Here is a 20412-nt window from a genome sequence, read left to right as displayed (position 1 = left end):
AATTTTTTTATATCTGTAATGATAACAAAAGATGACAGGGTCACAGTGTGACTCCTTTATCTGTATAGAATCGAGTGTTAATATCTCCGGAAGGTGATTATTAAACGGGGGGGGGGGGCGGTGTATACATGATTGGTTTGTGTTTTTGCTGCGACATGTGTGAGATGTGGCTCTGGCAATGTGGAGCAGTCAGACTTTTCCTTCCTTTGATTACTGCACAGTCTGTCAGTTGTTGCGCTTTTTCCTGGCTGCAGGGGCGGTCCTGCACAGTACTCCATGTGATGGGGTGTGGCTTCTTTTTCTTCCTTTTCCTGACCATTGGTTGCAGGAGACGAAAACGAGTTCTCTGTGGTCCTGGGTCATAGGAGGTTGGGAGTGCCCCGGCCAATGGGAGTATAAAGGGCCGTTTAATCTTTTCTATTGTCTCCGTCCCGTGAGGTGCGTTCCCCACATTCATCTCTGATTACACATGCAGTGGGGCACTTCTAATCCTTCTGCGGGAGGGGCCATGTTGTTGCCCGATTTTGCTGAAGTTACAAACGGTGGTATCTGCGGTCATTAGTGCTTTACCTCTCCAGGCCAAGCGCAAGCGAAGGGTTAAACATTGCTATCCTTCCCAGGGGTCATCTACTCCATTGTATGTATCTGAGACTAGATTATACGCTGTGTATTCCGATACTTCGCAGGACTCTCTCTCTCTGGGTCGGAATCTGTGACCTCTAAACCTCCGGCTGCGGAGGAACCAGACTTTAGGTTTAGGATGGAGAAATTGCGCTTTTTGTTGAGAGGTGTTAGCGACTCTAGAGGTTCCCGGAACCAACGTTACCGGAGGAACCTTCTATTCCTAAGCTTGATAAAGTTAATGAGGACAGGGTGATGCCCCAGACTTTGCTAGTTCCCGCAAACATGGCGAATATTAAGAATAAGTGGGAGAGATTTTTCTCATCTTTCTCCCCTTCTTCGTTTAAAAAATTGTTCCAGATTTTCAGCTAGAGTTGTGGGGATCCGACCCTAAAGTGGATGGAGCTATCTCCATGCTCGCTAAATGCAACACTATCCCACTTGAGGGTAGTTCGTCGTTTAAAGAACTCATTGATAAGAAATTAGAGACCCTGATAAGAAAGATGTTTCAGCACACGGGGTTCATTTTTCAACCTGCAGCTGCGGTTGCAGCGGTTGCGGGAGTCTCTACCTTTTGGTGCGACTCTCTGTCAGAAATTATTGAGGTGGAGACTCCCCTCGATGAGATACATGAAAGAATTAAGGCCCTGAGGGTAGCTTAATTGTTTATTTGTGATGCTAATATGCAGATTATTTGCTTGAATGCCAAGATTTCAGGCTCTTCTGTGCTGGCCCGGAGGGCCCTATGGTTAAAGTCGTGGTCAGCTGACATGACGTCCAAATCCAGATTGCTTTCCCTTCCGTTCAAAGGAAAGATTATTTTCGGTCCAGACTTGGACTCGATTATATCTACGGTCACGGGAGGCAAGGGTGCCTTTCTACCGCAGGATAAGAAGAACAAACCTAAGGGTCCTAATTTTCGTCCATTTTGTTCGGACAAGTCCCAACAATGGCAACCTACTGCGTAGACCGAGCAGTCCAAGAGATCTTGGAAACCCTCTCAGTCTTGTAATAAAGCCAAGCAGAGCAAAAAGCCCGCCGAGACAAATTCGACATGAAGGGCGGCCCCTGATCCGTCTCTGGATCTTGTAGGGGGCAGATTCTCTTTTTTCGCGGAGACTTGGTTGAGAGACGTACAGGATCCTTGGGTTCTGGAAGTTGTTACCCAGGGTTACAGGATAGGTTTCAATCCTCCCATGGGCAGATTCCTCTTGTCAAATCTGTCATCAAATCCAGAGAAACGGATTGCCTTTCTAGAGTGCGTGAGGGATCTCTCCTCTCTAGGAGTCGTTGTACCGGTACCTCTAGCAGAAAGGGGTTTAGTGTACTATTCAAACCTTTTCACGGTGCCAAAGGAGAAGGGCACGTTTCCCCAATTCTAGACCTAAAGTGCTTAAACAAGTTTGTCGGTTCCATCGTTCAAAATGGAGACGATAAGGTCTATACTGCCCCTAGTTCAAGAGGGTCAGTTTATGACTACAATAGATTTGAAGGATGCTTACCTTCTTGTGCCAATACACAAGGATCACTTCATGCTCTTATGGTTCACCTTTCTGGATCAGCACTTCGGGCTGGCTACTGCTCAAAGAATCTTCACAAAGGTTCTGGGAGCTCTACTCGCGGTGGCGAGATCCAGAGGGATAGCAGTGGCTCCTTATCTGGATGACATTCTGTTCCAGGCTCCGTCCTGCCAGCTGGCAGAGGATCACTTGAGTGCTCTACTCCTTCTGCTATCTCATGGATGGATGGTAAACTCAGGGAAGAGTTCTCTGGTTCCCAGTACCAGAGTGGAGTTCCTGGGCACGATAATAGACTCCATTGCCATGAATATATTCCTAACAGTCAAGAGACGTTGCAAGATTGTCTCTAGCTGTCTTGCCCTCCAATCCTCCTCAAGGCCACCAGTTGTCCGGCGCATGGAGGTGATTGGGCTCATGGTATCCACTATAGATGTCATTCCATTCACCAGATTCCATCTCTGGCATCTTCAGCTGTGCATGCTGAGGCAGTGGAACAGCGATCATTCGGACCTGTCCCAACTGATCTCTCTGGACAGCGGGTCGAGGGAGTCTCTCTCTCTCTCTCTCTTGGTGGCTCCATCCAGACCAGCTGTCCCAGGGAACATCCTTCCTCAGACCATCTTGGGAGATTGTGACTACGGACGCAAGTCTTTCAGGTTGGGGAGCAGTTTGGGGTGCCAGGAAGGCACAAGGCAGGTGGAATCGGAAGAAATCTCTTCACCCGATCAACATCCTGGAACTTCGGGCGATCTTCAATGCTCTGGAGGCTTGGCCTCTCCTGGCTCTGTCCAAGTTCATCAGATTCCAGTCGGACAACAATACCTCGGTGGCCTACCTACATCAACCACCAGGGGGAATGAGAAGCTCCCTGGCCATGAGGGAAGTAACTCGGATTCTGGAGTGGGCGGAAGCTATCGGCGATCCACATCCGAGCGTGGACAACTGGGAAGCGGACCTTCTCAGAAGACTATCTTTTCATCCTGGGGAATGGTCTCTTCACCCCGAAGTGTTTGCGGAGATTTGCAACAGTTGGGGGACTCCAGGAATAGATCTCATGGCGTCCAGACTCAGCTTCAAGCTACCCAGATACGGCTCGCGGTGCTTAGCAGTGCCTTGGGGATTCAAACTAGTGTACATATTTCCACCGTTGCCACTTCTACCTCGTGTAGTGGCACGCATCCAACAGGAGCAAGCATCAACTATTCTGATTACTCCATCGTGGCCGTGGAGGATGTGGTTTGCGGACCTGTTGGGGATGTCATTGTCCCCTCCATGGAGGTTGCCCTGTAGCAGAGAGCCCCTTTGTGCATCAGAATCTAGATTCTCTGAAGCTGACTGCGTAGACATTAAACGCTTAGTCTTATCCTGAAGGGGTTTATCTGAGAGGGTGATTGATACTCTGATTCAAGCCAGAAAGCCGGTCACCCATCGCATCTATCATAAGGTGTGAAGGACCTACTTACTCTGGTGTGAATCTCATGGATATTCCTGGCATAAGGTCAGGGTCTCCAGAATTCTTTCCTTCCTTCAGGACGGTCTGAAGAAAGGACTTGCCGCCAGTTCCCTAAGGGGACAGATTTCGGCTCTATCTATGCTGTTACACAAGAAGCTCGCTGAGCTCCCTGATATTCAGTCTTGTGTGCAGGCTCTGTCCAGGATCAGGCCTGTGTTTAGACATTCTGCTCCTCCTTGGAGTTTGAATTTGGTTCTGAAGGTTTTGCAGGCTCTTCCGTTTGAGCCTATGCATTCTCTTGACATTAAGACTGTCTTGGAAGGTTCTTTTTCTACTGGCCATTACTTTGGCACGTAGAGTATCTGAATTAGCGGCCTTACAATGTGAGCCTTCTTACCTAGTTTTCCATGCAGATAATGCTGTCCATCGCACTGGACTGGGATTTCTCCCTAAGGTTGTGTCTAATCGCAATATTAATCAGGAGATTGTGTTTCCTTCCTTGTGTCCTAAACCTGCTTCTTCGAAGAAAACGGTTACTTCATAACTTGGATGTGGTTCGAGCTTTGAAATTCTATCTTCAAGCTACGAAGGATTTCAGGCAAACTTCAGTTTTTTTGTTTTCTATTCAGGAAAGCGCAAGGGGCTGAAGGCTTCTTCTACTTCACTATCTTTTTGGCTGAGGAGCATGATTCATTGGGCTTATGAGACAGCGGGACATACACCTCCTCAGAGGATTACGGCTCACTCAACTAGAGCTGTGGCTTCTTCCTGGGCCTTTAAGAATGACGCCTCTGTGAAGCAGATTTGTAAGGCAGCTACCTGGTCCTCCTTAAATACTTTTACAAAGTTTTACAAATTTGACGTTTTTGCTTCGGCTGAAAACGTCAAATTTGTAAAACTTTTTGGGAGAAGGGTTTTGCAGGCTGTGGTGCCCTCAGAATAGGGTCCGTCTTCTTTTTACCTTCCTGTTTTTCTTTCGGTGTCCTAGAGCTTTGGGTATTTGTTTCCCACAAGTAATGAATAAAGCCGTGGTCTCTCCTTGTATTAGTTGGAAAACATAAATTATGCTTACCTGATAATTTAATTTCCATCGTTAAGAGGAGAGTCCACGGCTACCGCCCGGTTCTCCATTGGCCGGACCTAAATTTCTTTTGTTTTTTCTTCTGGCACCTTTTATACCCTATTTGTCTTACTGTTCCTTGTTCCCTCGACAGAATGACTGGGGGATGAGAGGAGTGGGGGAGGTATTTAAGCCTTTGGCTGGAGTGTCTTTGTCTCCTCCTGGTGGCCAGGTTCTGTATTTTCCACAAGTAATGAATGAAGCTGTGGACTCTCCTCGTAACGATGGAAATAAAATTATCAGGTAAGCATAATTTTTTTTTCAATTAAATGTTTTATTTATTTTCAAACCAAATAACATAACATACGAGCTTTTATGCTCTAACATAAAGTACATATGCATTAACGGCAGGTTTACATTGAGAATTTGATACAAATATAAATAAGAGGACCTTCGTACCCCACCTAGAGATGTCAACTCATCGTACTGCTTAATAAATCATCACCACATAAAGTTTTGTAGACAGAACATACATGAATGGGGTATACATAATTACAATAATGGTAGTTCCCTTTGTCAATGATCACAGACCTTATTGCTCCCACAAGAAAAGAACATCAGCAATGAAATCTTGTTTGCCATTAAACACATAGTGAATCTTCTCTAACTCTAGCACATGATCCACTTCATCATCCCCATAGTGACAGTAGGAAGTATACATTTCTTCCAAAACCTGGGGATCAAGCGTTTTGCACAGTTGATCATACACTGAAATAATCGTTTCCTGTATTGGCAGGGGATTGCTGGGGTGTCGTTCAGTAAGATGATGGTGGGTGAAAGGGTTTTATTGAAGTCCCTAATTTAGTGTTAATGTGTTTCGATACATCTGACCAGAAAGTGCTTAAGAGTGGACAGGACCACCAAATATGGGATAGGGTACCCGTCCCTCCGCAGTGCCTCCAACACAGGGGGGAGGAACCCGGGTAGATACTGTGGAGACGGTGGGGGGTCAAATATATAGCTCCATTTAGGTTCTGTCAGGGTTTCGTGTAGTTCTGCCTCCCATTTTGAGATATAAGAGGGTTTCTTACTGGGGAAGGAGCCTCGTAGCATCTTATAGATAGTGGAAATGTGTGACCTAGTGATTGAGGGGGTAGTGCATAATGTTTCAAAAGCGGTGAGTGGTCTGACGAGGTCACGTTTGTGGGGGTTAGCAAGTATAGCGTGTCTAATTTGAAGGTACGGGAACCAGAGATGGAAGGGGGGCCCTAGTATTTGAGAGAGCTCGGACTGCGGACGTATCATGCCCTTATCTAACACTGTATGAACCGGAATATTTGTGGGCACACCCTCGATGCGAGGTGTCTGAATAGCATTGGAGTCAAGCATACTCGGGTTGTTTAGGATAGGGGATAAAGGGGACATATGGCTGGAGAATTTTGCGTCTTGGGACAAAATCCTATCCCAGACTCTTAGGGAGGCTGCCACAAAATAATTTGTCTTGACTCCGAGGTCTCGCCCTAGGGGGGATCCAACATACCTCATCCAGGGGATGACCTCCTGTCAAACTGCACTCTAGCTGAACCCAGGGTTTATTCGGTTGGGAGTGTTTCCAAGCAGTAATACGCGCTAAATGGGCTGCTTTATAATAATCCATGAGATTTGGGACCCCTAAGCCCCCATCCTCTCTACTGAGATATGTGTTCCTAGCCACTCTTGTTCTCTTATGTGCCCAGATAAATTGTTCAAGCCATTTCTGTTGTTGGATTAGATAGTGTAAGGGAAGGTCCAATGGGAGAACTTGGAACATGTATAGGAATTTAGGGAGAAGGTTCATTTTTATGGCGATGCGGCCCATCCAGGAGAGGTGGCCCTGTTTGTGCCAGGTGTTAAGAGAAGACAGGGACTCTTTCTGTAAGGGAGAGTAATTAAGATCATAGAGATCCGCCGGATTGGCGGACACTTCAATTCCCAGGTAGTGTATTTTATTTGTAATCTGAAAGTTGGTATGGTTAGCGAGGAATCTATGTTCTTCCTCCGAGATATGTAGGGGCATCAACATTGATTTACCCATATTAATGGTAAAATTGGAGACTTGTTTGAACTCATCTAGTTCTATGAGAAGGGATGGTATAGAGGAAAGTGGGGAGCGAATCGTAAAAATAATGTCATCTGCGTAAAGGAGGCACTTTTGTTGGTTCCTTTCGAAAGGGACCCCATGAATATTGTTATTGGTTCTAATCCTGGCCGCTGCTGTCTCTACTACTAAGGCAAACAGCAGGGGGGACAAGGGGCATCCCTGACGGGTACCATTTTTTATGGGAATTTGGGTGGATAGTGTGTTATTTGCAGAGATTCTGGCTAAGGGGCCATGATATAGCGCCTTTATTCGTGATATTAACGCCTCCGAAAAACCAAACTTCGACAGAGTGGCCCAGAGAAAATCCCAGTCCACCCTGTCGAAGGCCTTCTCCGCGTCTGTGGACAATAAAACTAAGGGGGATCTGGAGGAGACAGAAACAGACAGGGTTTGTAAGACCCGTATTGAGTTGTCCTTAGCCTCCCTACCTGGAATAAAACCCACCTGGTCTGTGTGTATAAGTAGAGGGAGGATTCTGTTTATTCTTGTCGCTAGTAATTTAGCATAGAGCTTCATATCTATATTTATTAGGGAAATAGGGCGATAATTGGTGACTTGGTCTGTTGGTTTGCCAGGTTTGGGAATAACAGTGATCGTGGCTTCCAATAAAGACTGTGGTAAAGGGTTCGAATTGTCAATGGAATTATATAATTGAAGAAAGTGAGGGCATAATTGGGACTTAAGCTGGTGATAAAATTTGGGAGTAAAGCCGTCTGGGCCTGGGGCTTTTCCTTGGGGGAGATTCTTAACTGCTATTAGAAGTTCCTGCAGAGTGAATTGTGAGTCCAGAGACTCACATTGCTCTTTAGATAGAGTGGGTAGTTGCGCCTGGGATAAAAATGTATCAATTAGACTATTTTTGTGTGGGGTGTCCAAGGTTGGAAGGTTATAAAGGGAAGAGTAGTACTCTGCAAATTGTTTGACTATGTCGGTATTAGAAGTGTAAGAGGATCCAGAGGGGTCCACAATTTTAGGAATAAAAGATTTATAGTTTTTGTTCTTAAGGGATCTGGCCAAAAGACGTCCTGCCTTGTTACTTTCGATAAAGAATTTGGATTTTGTCGTAATTGCCCTAAGATGGGCGTTTTTAATCAGGTATTGGGTAAGTGCTTCCCTGGCCTGTTGAGATTGTAGTAAAAGCTGCAGAGATTTGGGGTTTTGTTTTAGCCTACGTTCCTTTTCCTGGGAATCGGAGGCCAGAGATGTGTAGAATGCTGCTCTTTGTTTACGTAATTTATGTGTGTGAGTCATTATCACGCCTCTAATGTAGCACTTGTATGCTTCCCAGTTGTTAGTTATTTAGGTCTCAGCTGGGTCGTTAAGATTAAAGAATTAAGTTGTTTTCTCGATTATGTCAGTGATTATCACGGGATCTGTTAGTATCTGGTCGTTAAGTCTCCAGTGTTGTTGTTGTTGGGGCTTTGCTGACCATTTAAAAGTGGAGAGGACCATGCTATGATCTGACCAGGAGGTGTGATGTATTCGGGAGTCAGAAAGGGCTGTCAGCATATTTTGGTCACAGAGTATGTAGTCTCAGCGTGTGTAGGAGCGCTGGGGGTTGGAGAAAAAAGTGAAGTCTTTATGTGTCGGGTGCCTAACTCTCCATGTGTCAAAGAAGGGGATAGCTCGTAGTGCCTGCCAATTGGCTTTAATAAGGGTATTCCCAAGATATGACTTGCCCGAGGACGTATCCATAATTGGGGTAATAGGAAAATTGAAATCCCCTCCCAGGGTTATGGGCCCCTTGGAGATGTCTATTATGTGATTACTAATTTTACGAAAATAATGAAGGCGGGGGGCGTATGGGGGCATAAATGTTAGCTAAGGTAAGTGGTCTACCATAATACAGTCCTACTAAAATCAGTATTCTACCCTTGTCTAGGAGCTGGAAGTGCGTTCCCTTTCTAAAGGAGATGCAAACCCCATTGTGTTTGGATGGGCCTGAGTTGAGGAAGTGTTGGTCGTAGTAGAGGTGTGAAAGAGAGGGTTCATTCATTTTTCTAAAGTGAGTTTCCTGGAGCATTATTATATCTATGTGTTTTTTTTTAAAGAAGTCGTGGAATGCAATTGACCGTTTCTGAGCGGATAAGAAACCCTTCACATTCTGGGTGGCAATATTAAAGGCGCTGACTTGGGAGTGTATGATCTTATGGGATTGTGTGGTGGTCTGTGCACAAGACATGTTTTAACAAAGCTATACCAGTACGATTCGAAGACAACTAGACTGTACTCTATACTTTATGCAATCGCTTTTGGAACAATATATAAAGCGTCAGAAGTAAAGGAAAGGGTGGGGAGGGGAAAGTCTTAGAGGGTATAGGGAAAGATATAATAAGGTGTAATGAAGGTGGATAGAGGGGATGAAGAAAGAGTAAAGAATACGACAGCAGGGGAAATCACGGCTCAACAGAGCCCACTCCAACGGGAGTTTAAACAGTAAATGCATTAAAGGGTACTCAACCTTGAAAGTAGTACCGCAGTGTGTAATTCAATACTAGGCGGTAAAACATAATGGGAACAGAACAGAAGAAATCTAAAACAAAAAACAGATTAATATAACAGTTTTAAATTTTCAACCAGATCTTATTATACTCACGTCATCTGGTACATGACCTGGACAGAAAACACTCTTAGTGACATTTTAAACTATGCAGTACAACTAGGGCATTACAGTACATGAATTTCATATCTTCACACTAATTGAACCAGGAACAGTATGGGTAACAAAAAACAAAGGAGAGAGAGTATTATAAATAGAGTCTCAAATAATGAACTACTGGTAATTCCCAGCTCTGGGTTAATCAAATTTCCAGACTTAAAGAAGGTTACTGAGTATAGAGTCTGCATGGATAATATGGACTCCACTCCCAGGGAGCTCTGCATCTTACTCACAGGGTTGTAGCCCCAAGGCTAAAAGCAATACCTAGTGAGGTCTGTGTGAGTAGGATTGGTTTCAGTTCTGAGCATTTGGGAGAAAGTCACATATACTGTACTCACAGTTCATGCTGATTCCACGGAGTCTGGCTCTTTTTAAGGTAACTTCTTGAGATTTAGAAACTTCAGAGTTGTCCATCTTCTTGCTTCGTTTGCTCGCAATTTCAGACCATAGTCCTCTTTGTAGTCTTGGTGGAGGGGGTGAGCTGGTAGTGGCAGAGTTGGGAACCTGGGTCTCCACTGGTGTTAGGCCCAGCTGCTTGCAAAAATTCACCGCCTGAGATGGATTCAAGCATTCGTATCGTTTTCCGTTCTTGGTAACCTGCAGGGAGACTGGAAAGCCCCACCTGTAAGGGATCTTTAAGAAGCGGAGATGAGATGTAAGAGGAGCATATTCTTTTCTGATTTGGAGTGTCCTAGCGGACAAGTCCTGAAAAATCTGAATTTTTGCACCCATGTATAAAAAATTGGGTTGTAGCCTTGATAGCTGGTAGATTTTCTCCCTGTCTCTGTAGCTTTGGAAACAAATTACAAAGTCTCTAGGGGGCTGATTATCGCTAGGTTTGGGTCGCAAGGAGCGATGGGCTCTCTCTAGAGGCACTTCATCTATTACGCGCTGGCCAGCTATCGCTAAGGACTGAAACATACTTTGAAGATGATCTTGAATGTCTTCACCCTTCACTGACTCTGGCACACCACTAATGCGGAGATTGTTCCTTCGTGCCCTATTTTCCATATCATCCACTTTGCTTTCCAATTCTTTGATCTGTGTGCTCTGATCTTCTAAAGCGTGGGACATGCCAGTCATTTCTTTTGCCCATTCCTCTCTGTCATCTTCCAAGGCCTCCACGCGGAAGCCCAGCTCATTAATATCTCTCTTTAAGTCAGCGCACTCACTTTTTAATACATGATTTCTCCAACATAGGTGTGTCCGGTCCACGGCGTCATCCTTACTTGTGGGATATTCTCTTCCCCAACAGGAAATGGCAAAGAGCCCAGCAAAGCTGGTCACATGATCCCTCCTAGGCTCCGCCTTCCCCAGTCATTCTCTTTGCCGTTGTACAGGCAACATCTCCACGGAGATGGCTTAGAGTTTTTTGGTGTTTAAATGTAGTTTTTATTCTTCAATCAAGAGTTTGTTATTTTAAAATAGTGCTGGTATGTACTATTTACTCTGAAACAGAAAAGAGATGAAGATTTCTGTTTGTAAGAGGAAAATGATTTTAGCAACCGTTACTAAAATCGATGGCTGTTTCCACACAGGACTGTTGAGAGGAATTAACTTCAGTTGGGGGAAACAGTGAGCAGACTTTTGCTGCTTGAGGTATGACACATTTCTAACAAGACTTGGTAATGCTGGAAGCTGTCATTTTCCCTATGGGATCCGGTAAGCCATTTTTATTAAATAAGAATAAAGGGCTTCACAAGGGCTTAAAGACTGGTAGACATTTTTCTGGGCTAAAACGATTGATTTATAAGCATTTTTAATAGTTTATAGCTTTGAGGAGTTATTTTATTCTTGGGAATTATGTTAAATAACCGGCAGGCACTGTATTGGACACCTTTTTCACTGGGGGCCTTCTCTAATCATAGGCAGAGCCTCATTTTCGCGCCTCTATTGCGCAGTTGTTTTTGGGAAGCAAGGCATGCAGATGCATGTGTGAGGAGCTCAGATACATAGAAAAAGCTTACTGAAGGCGTCATTTGGTATCGTATTCCCCTCTGGGCTTGGTTGGGTCTCAGCAAAGCAGATACCAGGGACTGTATAGGGGTTAAATATAAAAACGTCTCCGGTTCCGTTATTTTAAGAGTTAAAGCTTTCAAATTTGGTGTGCAATACTTTTAAGGCTTTAAGACACTGTGGTGAAATTTTGGTGAATTTTGAACAATTCCTTCATACTTTTTCACATTTGCAGTAATAAAGTGTGTTCAGTTTAAAATTTAAAGTGACAGTAACGGTTTTATTTTAAAACGTTTTTTGTACTTTATCAAGTTTATGCCTGTTTAACATGTCTGAACTATCAGATAGACTATGTTCTGTATGTGAGGAAGCCAAGGTTCCTTCTCATTTAAATAGATGTGATGTATGTGACACAAAATTTAGAGAAAATGATGCCCAAGATGATTCCTCAAGTGAGGGGAGTAAGCATGGTACTGCATCATCCCCTCCTTCGTCTACGCCAGTCTTGCCCACACAGGAGGCCCCTAGTACATCTAGTGCGCCAATACTCCTTACTATGCAACAATTAACGGCTGTAATGGATAATTCTATCAAAAACATTTTAGCCAAAATGCCCACTTATCAGCGAAAGCGCGACTGCTCTGTTTTAGAAAATACCGAAGAGCATGAGGACGCTGATGATAATGGTTCTGAAATGCCCCTACACCAGTCTGAGGGGGCCAGGGAGGTTTTGTCTGAGGGAGAAATTTCAGATTCAGGGAAAATTTCTCAACAAGCTGAACCTGATGTGATTACATTCAAATTTAAATTGGAACATCTCCGCGCTCTGCTTAAGGAGGTGTTATCTACTCTGGATGATTGTGACAATTTGGTCATTCCAGAGAAATTATGTAAGATGGACAAGTTCCTAGAGGTCCCGGGGCCCCCCGAAGCTTTTCCTATACCCAAGCGGGTGGCGGACATTGTAAACAAAGAATGGGAAAGGCCCGGCATACCTTTTGTCCCTCCCCCTATATTTAAGAAATTGTTTCCTATGGTCGACCCCAGAAAGGACTTATGGCAGACAGTCCCCAAGGTCGAGGGGGCGGTTTCTACTCTAAACAAACGCACTACTATCCCTATAGAAGATAGTTGTGCTTTCAAAGATCCTATGGATAAAAAATTAGAGGGTTTGCTTAAAAAGATGTTTGTTCAGCAAGGTTACCTTCTACAACCAATTTCATGCATTGTTCCTGTCACTACAGCAGCGTGTTTCTGGTTCGATGAACTAGAAAAGTCGCTCAATAAAGATTCTTCTTATGAGGAGATTATGGACAGAATTCATGCTCTTAAATTGGCTAATTCTTTTACTTTAGACGCCACTTTGCAATTGGCTAGATTAGCGGCGAAAAATTCGGGGTTTGCTATTGTAGCGCGCAGAGCGCTTTGGCTAAAATCTTGGTCAGCGGATGCGTCTTCCAAGAACAAATTGCTTAACATACCTTTCAAGGGGAAAACGCTGTTTGGCCCTGACTTGAAAGAGATTATTTCAGATATCACTGGGGGTAAGGGCCACGCCCTTCCTCAGGATAGGTCTTTCAAGGCTAAAAATAAACCAAATTTTCGTCCCTTTCGCAGAAACGGACCAGCCCCAAGTTCTACATCCTCTAAGCAAGAGGGTAATACTTCTCAAACCAAGCCAGCCTGGAGGCCAATGCAAGGCTGGAACAAAGGTAAGCAGGCCAAGAAACCTGCCACTGCTACCAAGACAGCATGAGATGTTGGCCCCCGATCCGGGACCGGATCTGGTGGGGGGCAGACTTTCTCTCTTCGCTCAGGCTTGGGCAAGAGATGTTCTGGATCCTTGGGCGCTAGAAATAGTCTCCCAAGGTTATCTTCTGGAATTCAAGGAGCTACCCCCAAGGGGGAGGTTCCACAGGTCTCAATTGTCTTCAGACCACATAAAAAGACAGGCATTCTTACATTGTGTAGAAGACCTGTTAAACATGGGAGTGATTCATCCTGTTCCATTAGGAGAACAAGGGATGGGATTCTACTCCAATCTGTTCATAGTTCCCAAAAAAGAGGGAACATTCAGACCAATCTTAGATCTCAAGATCCTAAACAAATTTCTCAAGGTTCCATCGTTCAAAATGGAAACCATTCGGACAATTCTTCCTACCATCCAGGAAGGTCAATTCATGACCACGGTGGATTTAAAGGATGCGTATCTACATATTCCTATCCACAAGGAACATAATCGATTCCTAAGGTTCGCCTTTCTGGACAAGCATTACCAGTTTGTGGCACTTCCATTTGGATTAGCCACTGCTCCAAGAATTTTCACAAAGGTACTAGGGTCCCTTCTAGCGGTGCTAAGACCAAGGGGCATTGCAGTAGTACCTTACTTGGACGACATACTGATTCAAGCGTCGTCTCTACCTCAAGCAAAGGCTCATACGGACATTGTCCTGGCCTTTCTCAGATCTCACGGGTGGAAAGTGAACGTAGAAAAAAGTTCTCTATCTCCGTCAACAAGAGTTCCCTTCTTGGGAACAATAATAGACTCCTTAGAAATGAGGATTTTTCTGACAGAGGCCAGAAAATCAAAACTTCTAAGCGCTTGTCAAGTACTTCATTCTGTTCTTCTTCCTTCCATAGCGCAGTGCATGGAAGTAATAGGTTTGATGGTCGCGGCAATGGACATAGTTCCTTTTGCGCGAATTCATCTAAGACCATTACAACTGTGCATGCTCAGTCAGTGGAATGGGGATTATACAGACTTGTCTCCGACGATACAAGTAGATCAGAGGACCAGAGATTCACTCCGTTGGTGGCTGACCCTGGACAACCTGTCACAAGGGATGAGCTTCCGCAGACCAGAGTGGGTCATTGTCACGACCGACGCCAGTCTGGTGGGCTGGGGCGCGGTCTGGGAACCCCTGAAAGCTCAGGGTCTTTGGTCTCGGGAAGAATCTCTTCTCCCGATAAATATTCTGGAACTGAGAGCGATATTCAATGCTCTCAAGGCTTGGCCTCAGCTAGCAAAGGCCAAATTCATACGGTTTCAATCAGACAACATGACGACTGTTGCGTATATCAACCATCAGGGGGGAACAAGGAGTCCCCTGGCGATGGAAGAAGTGACCAAAATAATTCAATGGGCGGAGACTCACTCCTGCCACTTGTCTGCAATCCACATCCCAGGAGTGGAAAATTGGGAAGCGGATTTTCTGAGTCGTCAGACATTTCATCCGGGGGAGTGGGAACTCCATCCGGAAATCTTTGCCCAAATAATTCAATTGTGGGGCATTCCAGACATGGATCTGATGGCGTCTCGTCAGAACTTCAAGGTTCCTTACTACGGGTCCAGATCCAGGGATCCCAAGGCGACTCTAGTGGATGCACTAGTAGCACCTTGGAGCTTCAACCTAGCTTATGTGTTCCCACCGTTTTCTCTCATTCCCAGGCTGGTAGCCAGGATCAAACAGGAGAGGGTATCAGTGATCTTGATAGCTCCTGCGTGGCCACGCAGGACTTGGTATGCAGATCTGGTGAATATGTCATCGGCTCCACCATGGAGGCTACCTTTGAGACAGGACCTTCTTGTTCAAGGTCCGTTCGAACATCCGAATCTGGCCTCACTCCAACTGACTGCTTGGAGATTGAACGCTTGATCTTATCAAAGCGAGGGTTCTCAGATTCTGTCATTGATACTCTTGTTCAGGCCAGAAAGCCTGTAACTAGAAAAATCTACCATAAAATATGGAAAAAATATATCTGTTGGTGTGAATCTAAAGGATTCCCATGGAACAAGATAAAAATTCCTAAGATTCTATCCTTTCTTCAAGAAGGTTTGGAGAAAGGATTATCTGCAAGTTCTTTGAAGGGACAGATTTCTGCTTTATCTGTTTTACTTCACAAAAAGCTGGCGGCTGTGCCAGATGTTCAAGCTTTTGTTCAGGCTCTGGTTAGAATCAAGCCTGTTTACAAACCTTTGACTCCTCCTTGGAGTCTTAATTTAGTTCTTTCAGTTCTTCAGGGGGTTCCGTTTGAACCCCTACATTCCGTTGATATCAAGTTATTATCTTGGAAAGTTTTGTTTTTGGTTGCAATTTCTTCTGCTAGAAGAGTTTCAGAGTTATCTGCTCTGCAGTGTTCTCCTCCTTATCTGGTGTTCCATGCAGATAAGGTGGTTTTGCGTACTAAACCTGGTTTTCTTCCGAAAGTTGTTTCTAACAAAAATATTAACCAGGAGATAGTCGTGCCTTCTTTGTGTCCGAATCCAGTTTCAAAGAAGGAACGTTTGTTGCACAATTTGGATGTAGTTCGTGCTCTAAAATTCTATTTAGAGGCTACAAAGGATTTCAGACAAACATCTTCCTTGTTTGTTGTTTATTCTGGTAAAAGGAGAGGTCAAAAAGCAACTTCTACCTCTCTCTCTTTTTGGCTTAAAAGCATCATCAGATTGGCTTATGAGACTGCCGGACGACAGACTCCTGAAAGAATCACAGCTCATTCCACTAGGGCCGTGGCTTCCACATGGGCCTTCAAGAACGAGGCTTCTGTTGATCAGATATGTAAGGCAGCGACTTGGTCTTCACTGCACACTTTTACTAAATTTTACAAATTTGATACTTTTGCTTCTTCTGAGGCTATTTTTGGGAGAAAGGTTTTGCAAGCCGTGGTGCCTTCCATCTAGGTGACCTGATTTGCTCCCTCCCATCATCTGTGTCCTAAAGCTTTGGTATTGGTTCCCACAAGTAAGGATGACGCCGTGGACCGGACACACCTATGTTGGAGAAAACAGAATTTATGTTTACCTGATAAATTACTTTCTCCAACGGTGTGTCCAGTCCACGGCCCGCCCTGGTTTTTTAATCAGGTCTGATGATTTATTTTCTCTAACTACAGTCACCACGGTATCATATGATTTCTCCTATGCAAATATTCCTCCTTTACGTCGGTCGAATGACTGGGGAAGGCGGAGCCTAGGAGGGATCATGTGACCAGCTTTGCTGGGCTCTTTGCCATTTCCTGTTGGGGAAGAGAATATCCCACAATTAAGGATGACGCCGTGGACCGGACACACCGTTGGAGAAAGTAATTTATCAGGTAAACATAAATTCTGTTTTGACTTGATTTATTAACTCCTCAATGGCTCTCATAGTGACCGGGCTGTCCTCCTCCCGCGAAAAGCTGTGTGGTGAGGATTGTGGCGGACGTGAATCATCAGGGTTATCAGAGTGATATTCATCCCCACTGAGTGCCTGGGAGGTTTCTGCCTTTTTCTTTCTATCAGTGCTTTTAAAGAAAGTGTTCATTGCGCTGGGGGTTATGCTTTGTTTCTGATTTTTCTACGTTTTAGTATTTCTGCGAAGCGCCATGTTATGGCCAAGGCTCCCACGAGGGAGTCTAAGCTGGGCGAAGCTTAAAGTTCAAGAGAGTGAGTTGCAGGCAGTGTGATTTTAAACAGTGTCCCTTTGAATATAATTGTACTATCTGGCGAAATAAGCTTAGACCATTGGAATAGGGCTGTGATAGTGCCAGTGTGTAATCCAAGTGGAAAGCAGCTGCAATTGTAGGAAGCACATGTATGAATGCTGATATTTGCCAGGGTCAGGAAAAGATAAATAAAGAGAGGAAAACGTTTATATCTTCCCAAAGCTTATAATGATAGACCCAGCCTGGCATTAAGTAGTATGCCTCATTTGGGAGTTCAGTGTGGCTCATTAAGCTGTGCTTATGCAAGGAGTCAGGTCACATTGTTCCTCAATTTTTCATGTGTGACTAGGTGTGTGTGTAGCGGGCCGCCATGTTGTCTTACCCCTCAAAGATTGGGTCAGAGGCAGGAAGAAGGGAGGGCTGCTCCAGGTAGCGGTAACTTCGTTGCTCGAGCTGTCCGAGGTGGTTGAGGATGTCCCCTTCTGTTAAGCACACATTCCGGGTCAGTGCCAAGCCCCAGGGCTATCCAGGGGTAGGACGTCTCTTTAAGCAGGCTCCGTTTGCGGCCTGCGCCGCCGGACTTCGGTGGGTCTGTGTAGCCGGGCTCCCGCCCGACGTCTGGGTCTCAAAGTGCTGTGAGCATTTGCCACAGGGCTTACGGGCTTATTTTGAGCGATCGGCTCAGTGTGGGCTGTTCCCGGAGTGGGTCTCTGCTGCTGCCGTCGTCGGAGCTCTAGTGTGGTGCGGCCATCATGGACGTCCGCACGCTCCGCCCCCGTAAGCATAATTTTTATGTTTTTATATTTTCTTCAGGATGGCCTGCAGAATGGTTTATTGTTTAGCACTCTGAAGGGTCAGATTTCTGCTCTGTCTATCCTTTTGCAAAAAGTCTGGCGAATATGCCAGATGTACAATCTTTTGTGCAGGCCTTGGTTAGAATGAGGCCTGTGTTTAAACCTGTTGCTTCCCCGTGGAGCCTTAATCTTGTTCTTAGAGTTTTGTAGCAGGCTATGTTTGAGCCTATGTATTCTGTAGATATTAAGTTGTTGTCCTGGAAGGTTTTTTTTCTACTTGCTATTTCTTCTGCTCGCAGAGTTTCTGAACTTTCGGCTTTGTAGTAAGATTCCCCTTACCTCATATTTCATGCGGTAAGGCGGTTCGTCCTACTAAGTTGGGATTTCTTCCCAAGGTTGTATCGGATCGCAATATCAATCAGGAAATTGTTGTCTCTTCTTTTTGTCCTAATCCTCCTCAGAAGGAACACATCTTGCATAACCTGGATGTTGTGCGTGCTCTAAAATATTACCTTCACGCAACTAAGACATTTCGGCATTCTTCTACCCTGTTTGTGGTTTTCTCTGGTAAATGCGTCAGAAAGCCACTACTCTTTCTCTCTTGTTGAGAAGTGTTATCAGGTTGGCTTACGAGACAGCTAGACATTCCACTAGGGCTGTCTCTTCTTCCTGGGCTTTAAAAAATGAGGCTTCTGCGGAAAATATCTGCAAAGCAGCCACCTGGTCCTCATTGCATAGTTGAATGACTGGAGGTTATGGGTAATGGGAGTTACACTTAACAACTTTGCTGGGGTGTTCTTTGCCACCTCCTGCTGGCCAGGAGTTGAATTCCCACTAGTAATTAGAATGTATTTGTAGACTCTCCATGCCAAGGAAAGAAAATAATTTATCAGGTAAGCATAAATTTTGGTTTTTTTTGCCAAAATAACTTTTAACTAGAATATAGTATTTTTTTTGTCAAATTAATTATTAAAGGCACCATCAATGTCTTGTTGTTGTGTTATAGAATAATATATCATCCAAGTCTTGATTTTTTTTAAAACAAATAAACAGCCTTTTTCTGCAATTATTTTTCAATTGACAAAATCCATCAACCATTTGTCTTATTTGGAGGAGCCAATCTGGACTTTTTGCAGACAACAAAAATATCCATGGTCATAAAGTTAGTATAAAGTACTCTGTTTAGCAGTTTTATCAGTTAAAGCTAATTAGTGAAATATATGTAGTAGGGTTAGCCTTGATAAGTCAGTTGGGTACTTTTCATGTTCTGTGAAGTAGAAATTGTCCTATTTTCTGAGCTAAATTACATGAAAGGGGGCAAAATAGACATACTAAAAATCTCAAGGTGTTTACTGTTCCTTTAAGAGATGCCACAGAATATTTAATCAATCATTGTTTGTAAATGATAGACTAATTGTTACTGGTTTTTGTTTTTCAGGATGCAGTTCAAGTGTTGTTGAAACATTCTGCTGATGTCAATGCCCGTGACAAAAACTGGCAGACCCCTCTACACATAGCTGCAGCAAATAAAGCTGTAAAGTGTGCAGAAGCTCTGGTGCCTTTACTTAGTAATGTAAATGTATCAGACCGGGCAGGGAGAACAGCATTACACCATGCAGCCTTCAGTGGCCATGTTGAGGTAACTTTTTTTTCTTCCTTTTGATGACAAAAAAAAAATCATGTTAAACTAAGGCTTTTGTTGTAACACAAGTCAGGTTCTTTCTATCAGCAATTATATTTCAAGTTAAATTAGCCTAAATATAGAAAAGCTGCGTGAACGTTCTCAATTGTTCAGACCACTTTTGTTTGCAATACATAAGGTTTGTTTTAGTACTAAGTCCCCTGTAGTACTGTAAAGATTGTGTATTATTTTAACTCATGAAAATAACTAATTGTATGTTCTTTAAATAGGCTGTGAGAAAATAATAGTATTTCATATAGTAATTATATTTAAGAAAATATATTTAAAGAATGTGAAAAATGTATAACATTTAAAATTGCACTTTTTGTATGGATTTATTTGTAGCTCACCTCGTTCCACAATCTCAATAAATATAATAGCTTATTATGAACTGATCACTTATATATGTAATGTCATATGATTATTTATTTTTTTTAAAACATCACAGATGGTCAGTTTACTTCTCTCTCGAGGTGCCAACATCAATGCATTTGACAAGAAAGATAGACGGGCAATACATTGGGCTGCATATATGGGTAAGTTTCTTTACATTTTCACTCTCTGATTGCAGATTTATAGGTGTCTATCAGCCTAAAATAGGATTGAAATACATTTATCTCATCACAAGACATCGCACGTGAGACTAAAGTCCAGTTTAGGACCAGACTTTAATCCCACATGTGATGGCTTGTGGACTTGTACCATCATAAAATAAATTAATTTATCTGGAAACATACATTTTGTTTTTCATAACAATTTGTTAAAATAAATAAATGAATGAAACTTCTAAGGAAATACTTAAAGGGACATGCCACCCACATTTTTTCTTTTATGATTTAGAAAGAGAACGCAATTTTAAACATCTTTCTAATTTACTTATATTATCTAATTTGTTTTATTCTCTTTAAATTCTTTGATGAAAAGCATATCTAGATATGTTCACTAGCTGCTGATTGGTTGCTGCGCATAGAAGCATTGTGTGATTGGCTCACCATGTGCATTGCTTTTTCTTCAACTAAGGATATTTAAAAAATGAAGCAAAAGAAATAATGGAAGTAAATTGTAATGTTGTTTAAATTTCTATTCTCTATCTGAATCATGAAA

The 20412-nt window shown here is 43.6% G+C and overlaps 1 protein-coding gene across 3 annotated transcripts in view; it reads left to right on the top strand.

The window, feature by feature from the left end:
- ANKRD28 (ankyrin repeat domain 28) overlaps window positions 1–20412 on the top strand; it is a 1012368-nt gene that overhangs the window by 369608 nt on the left and 622348 nt on the right. For all 3 annotated transcript variants that reach the window (XM_053714205.1, XM_053714203.1, XM_053714204.1), the window contains exons 5-6: window positions 19066–19266; window positions 19757–19844. In XM_053714205.1, coding sequence (XP_053570180.1) covers window positions 19757–19844 — 88 coding nt within the window. In that variant the 5' untranslated portion in view covers window positions 19066–19266. The remainder of the gene's footprint in view (window positions 1–19065; window positions 19267–19756; window positions 19845–20412) is intronic.

The sequence above is a fragment of the Bombina bombina genome, chromosome 5, assembly GCF_027579735.1.
Source record: "Bombina bombina isolate aBomBom1 chromosome 5, aBomBom1.pri, whole genome shotgun sequence".
In the NCBI taxonomy this organism is placed as follows: domain Eukaryota; kingdom Metazoa; phylum Chordata; class Amphibia; order Anura; family Bombinatoridae; genus Bombina; species Bombina bombina.
Note: the sequence above shows the minus strand (reverse complement) of the source record. Positions and strands in the feature narration are given on the sequence as shown.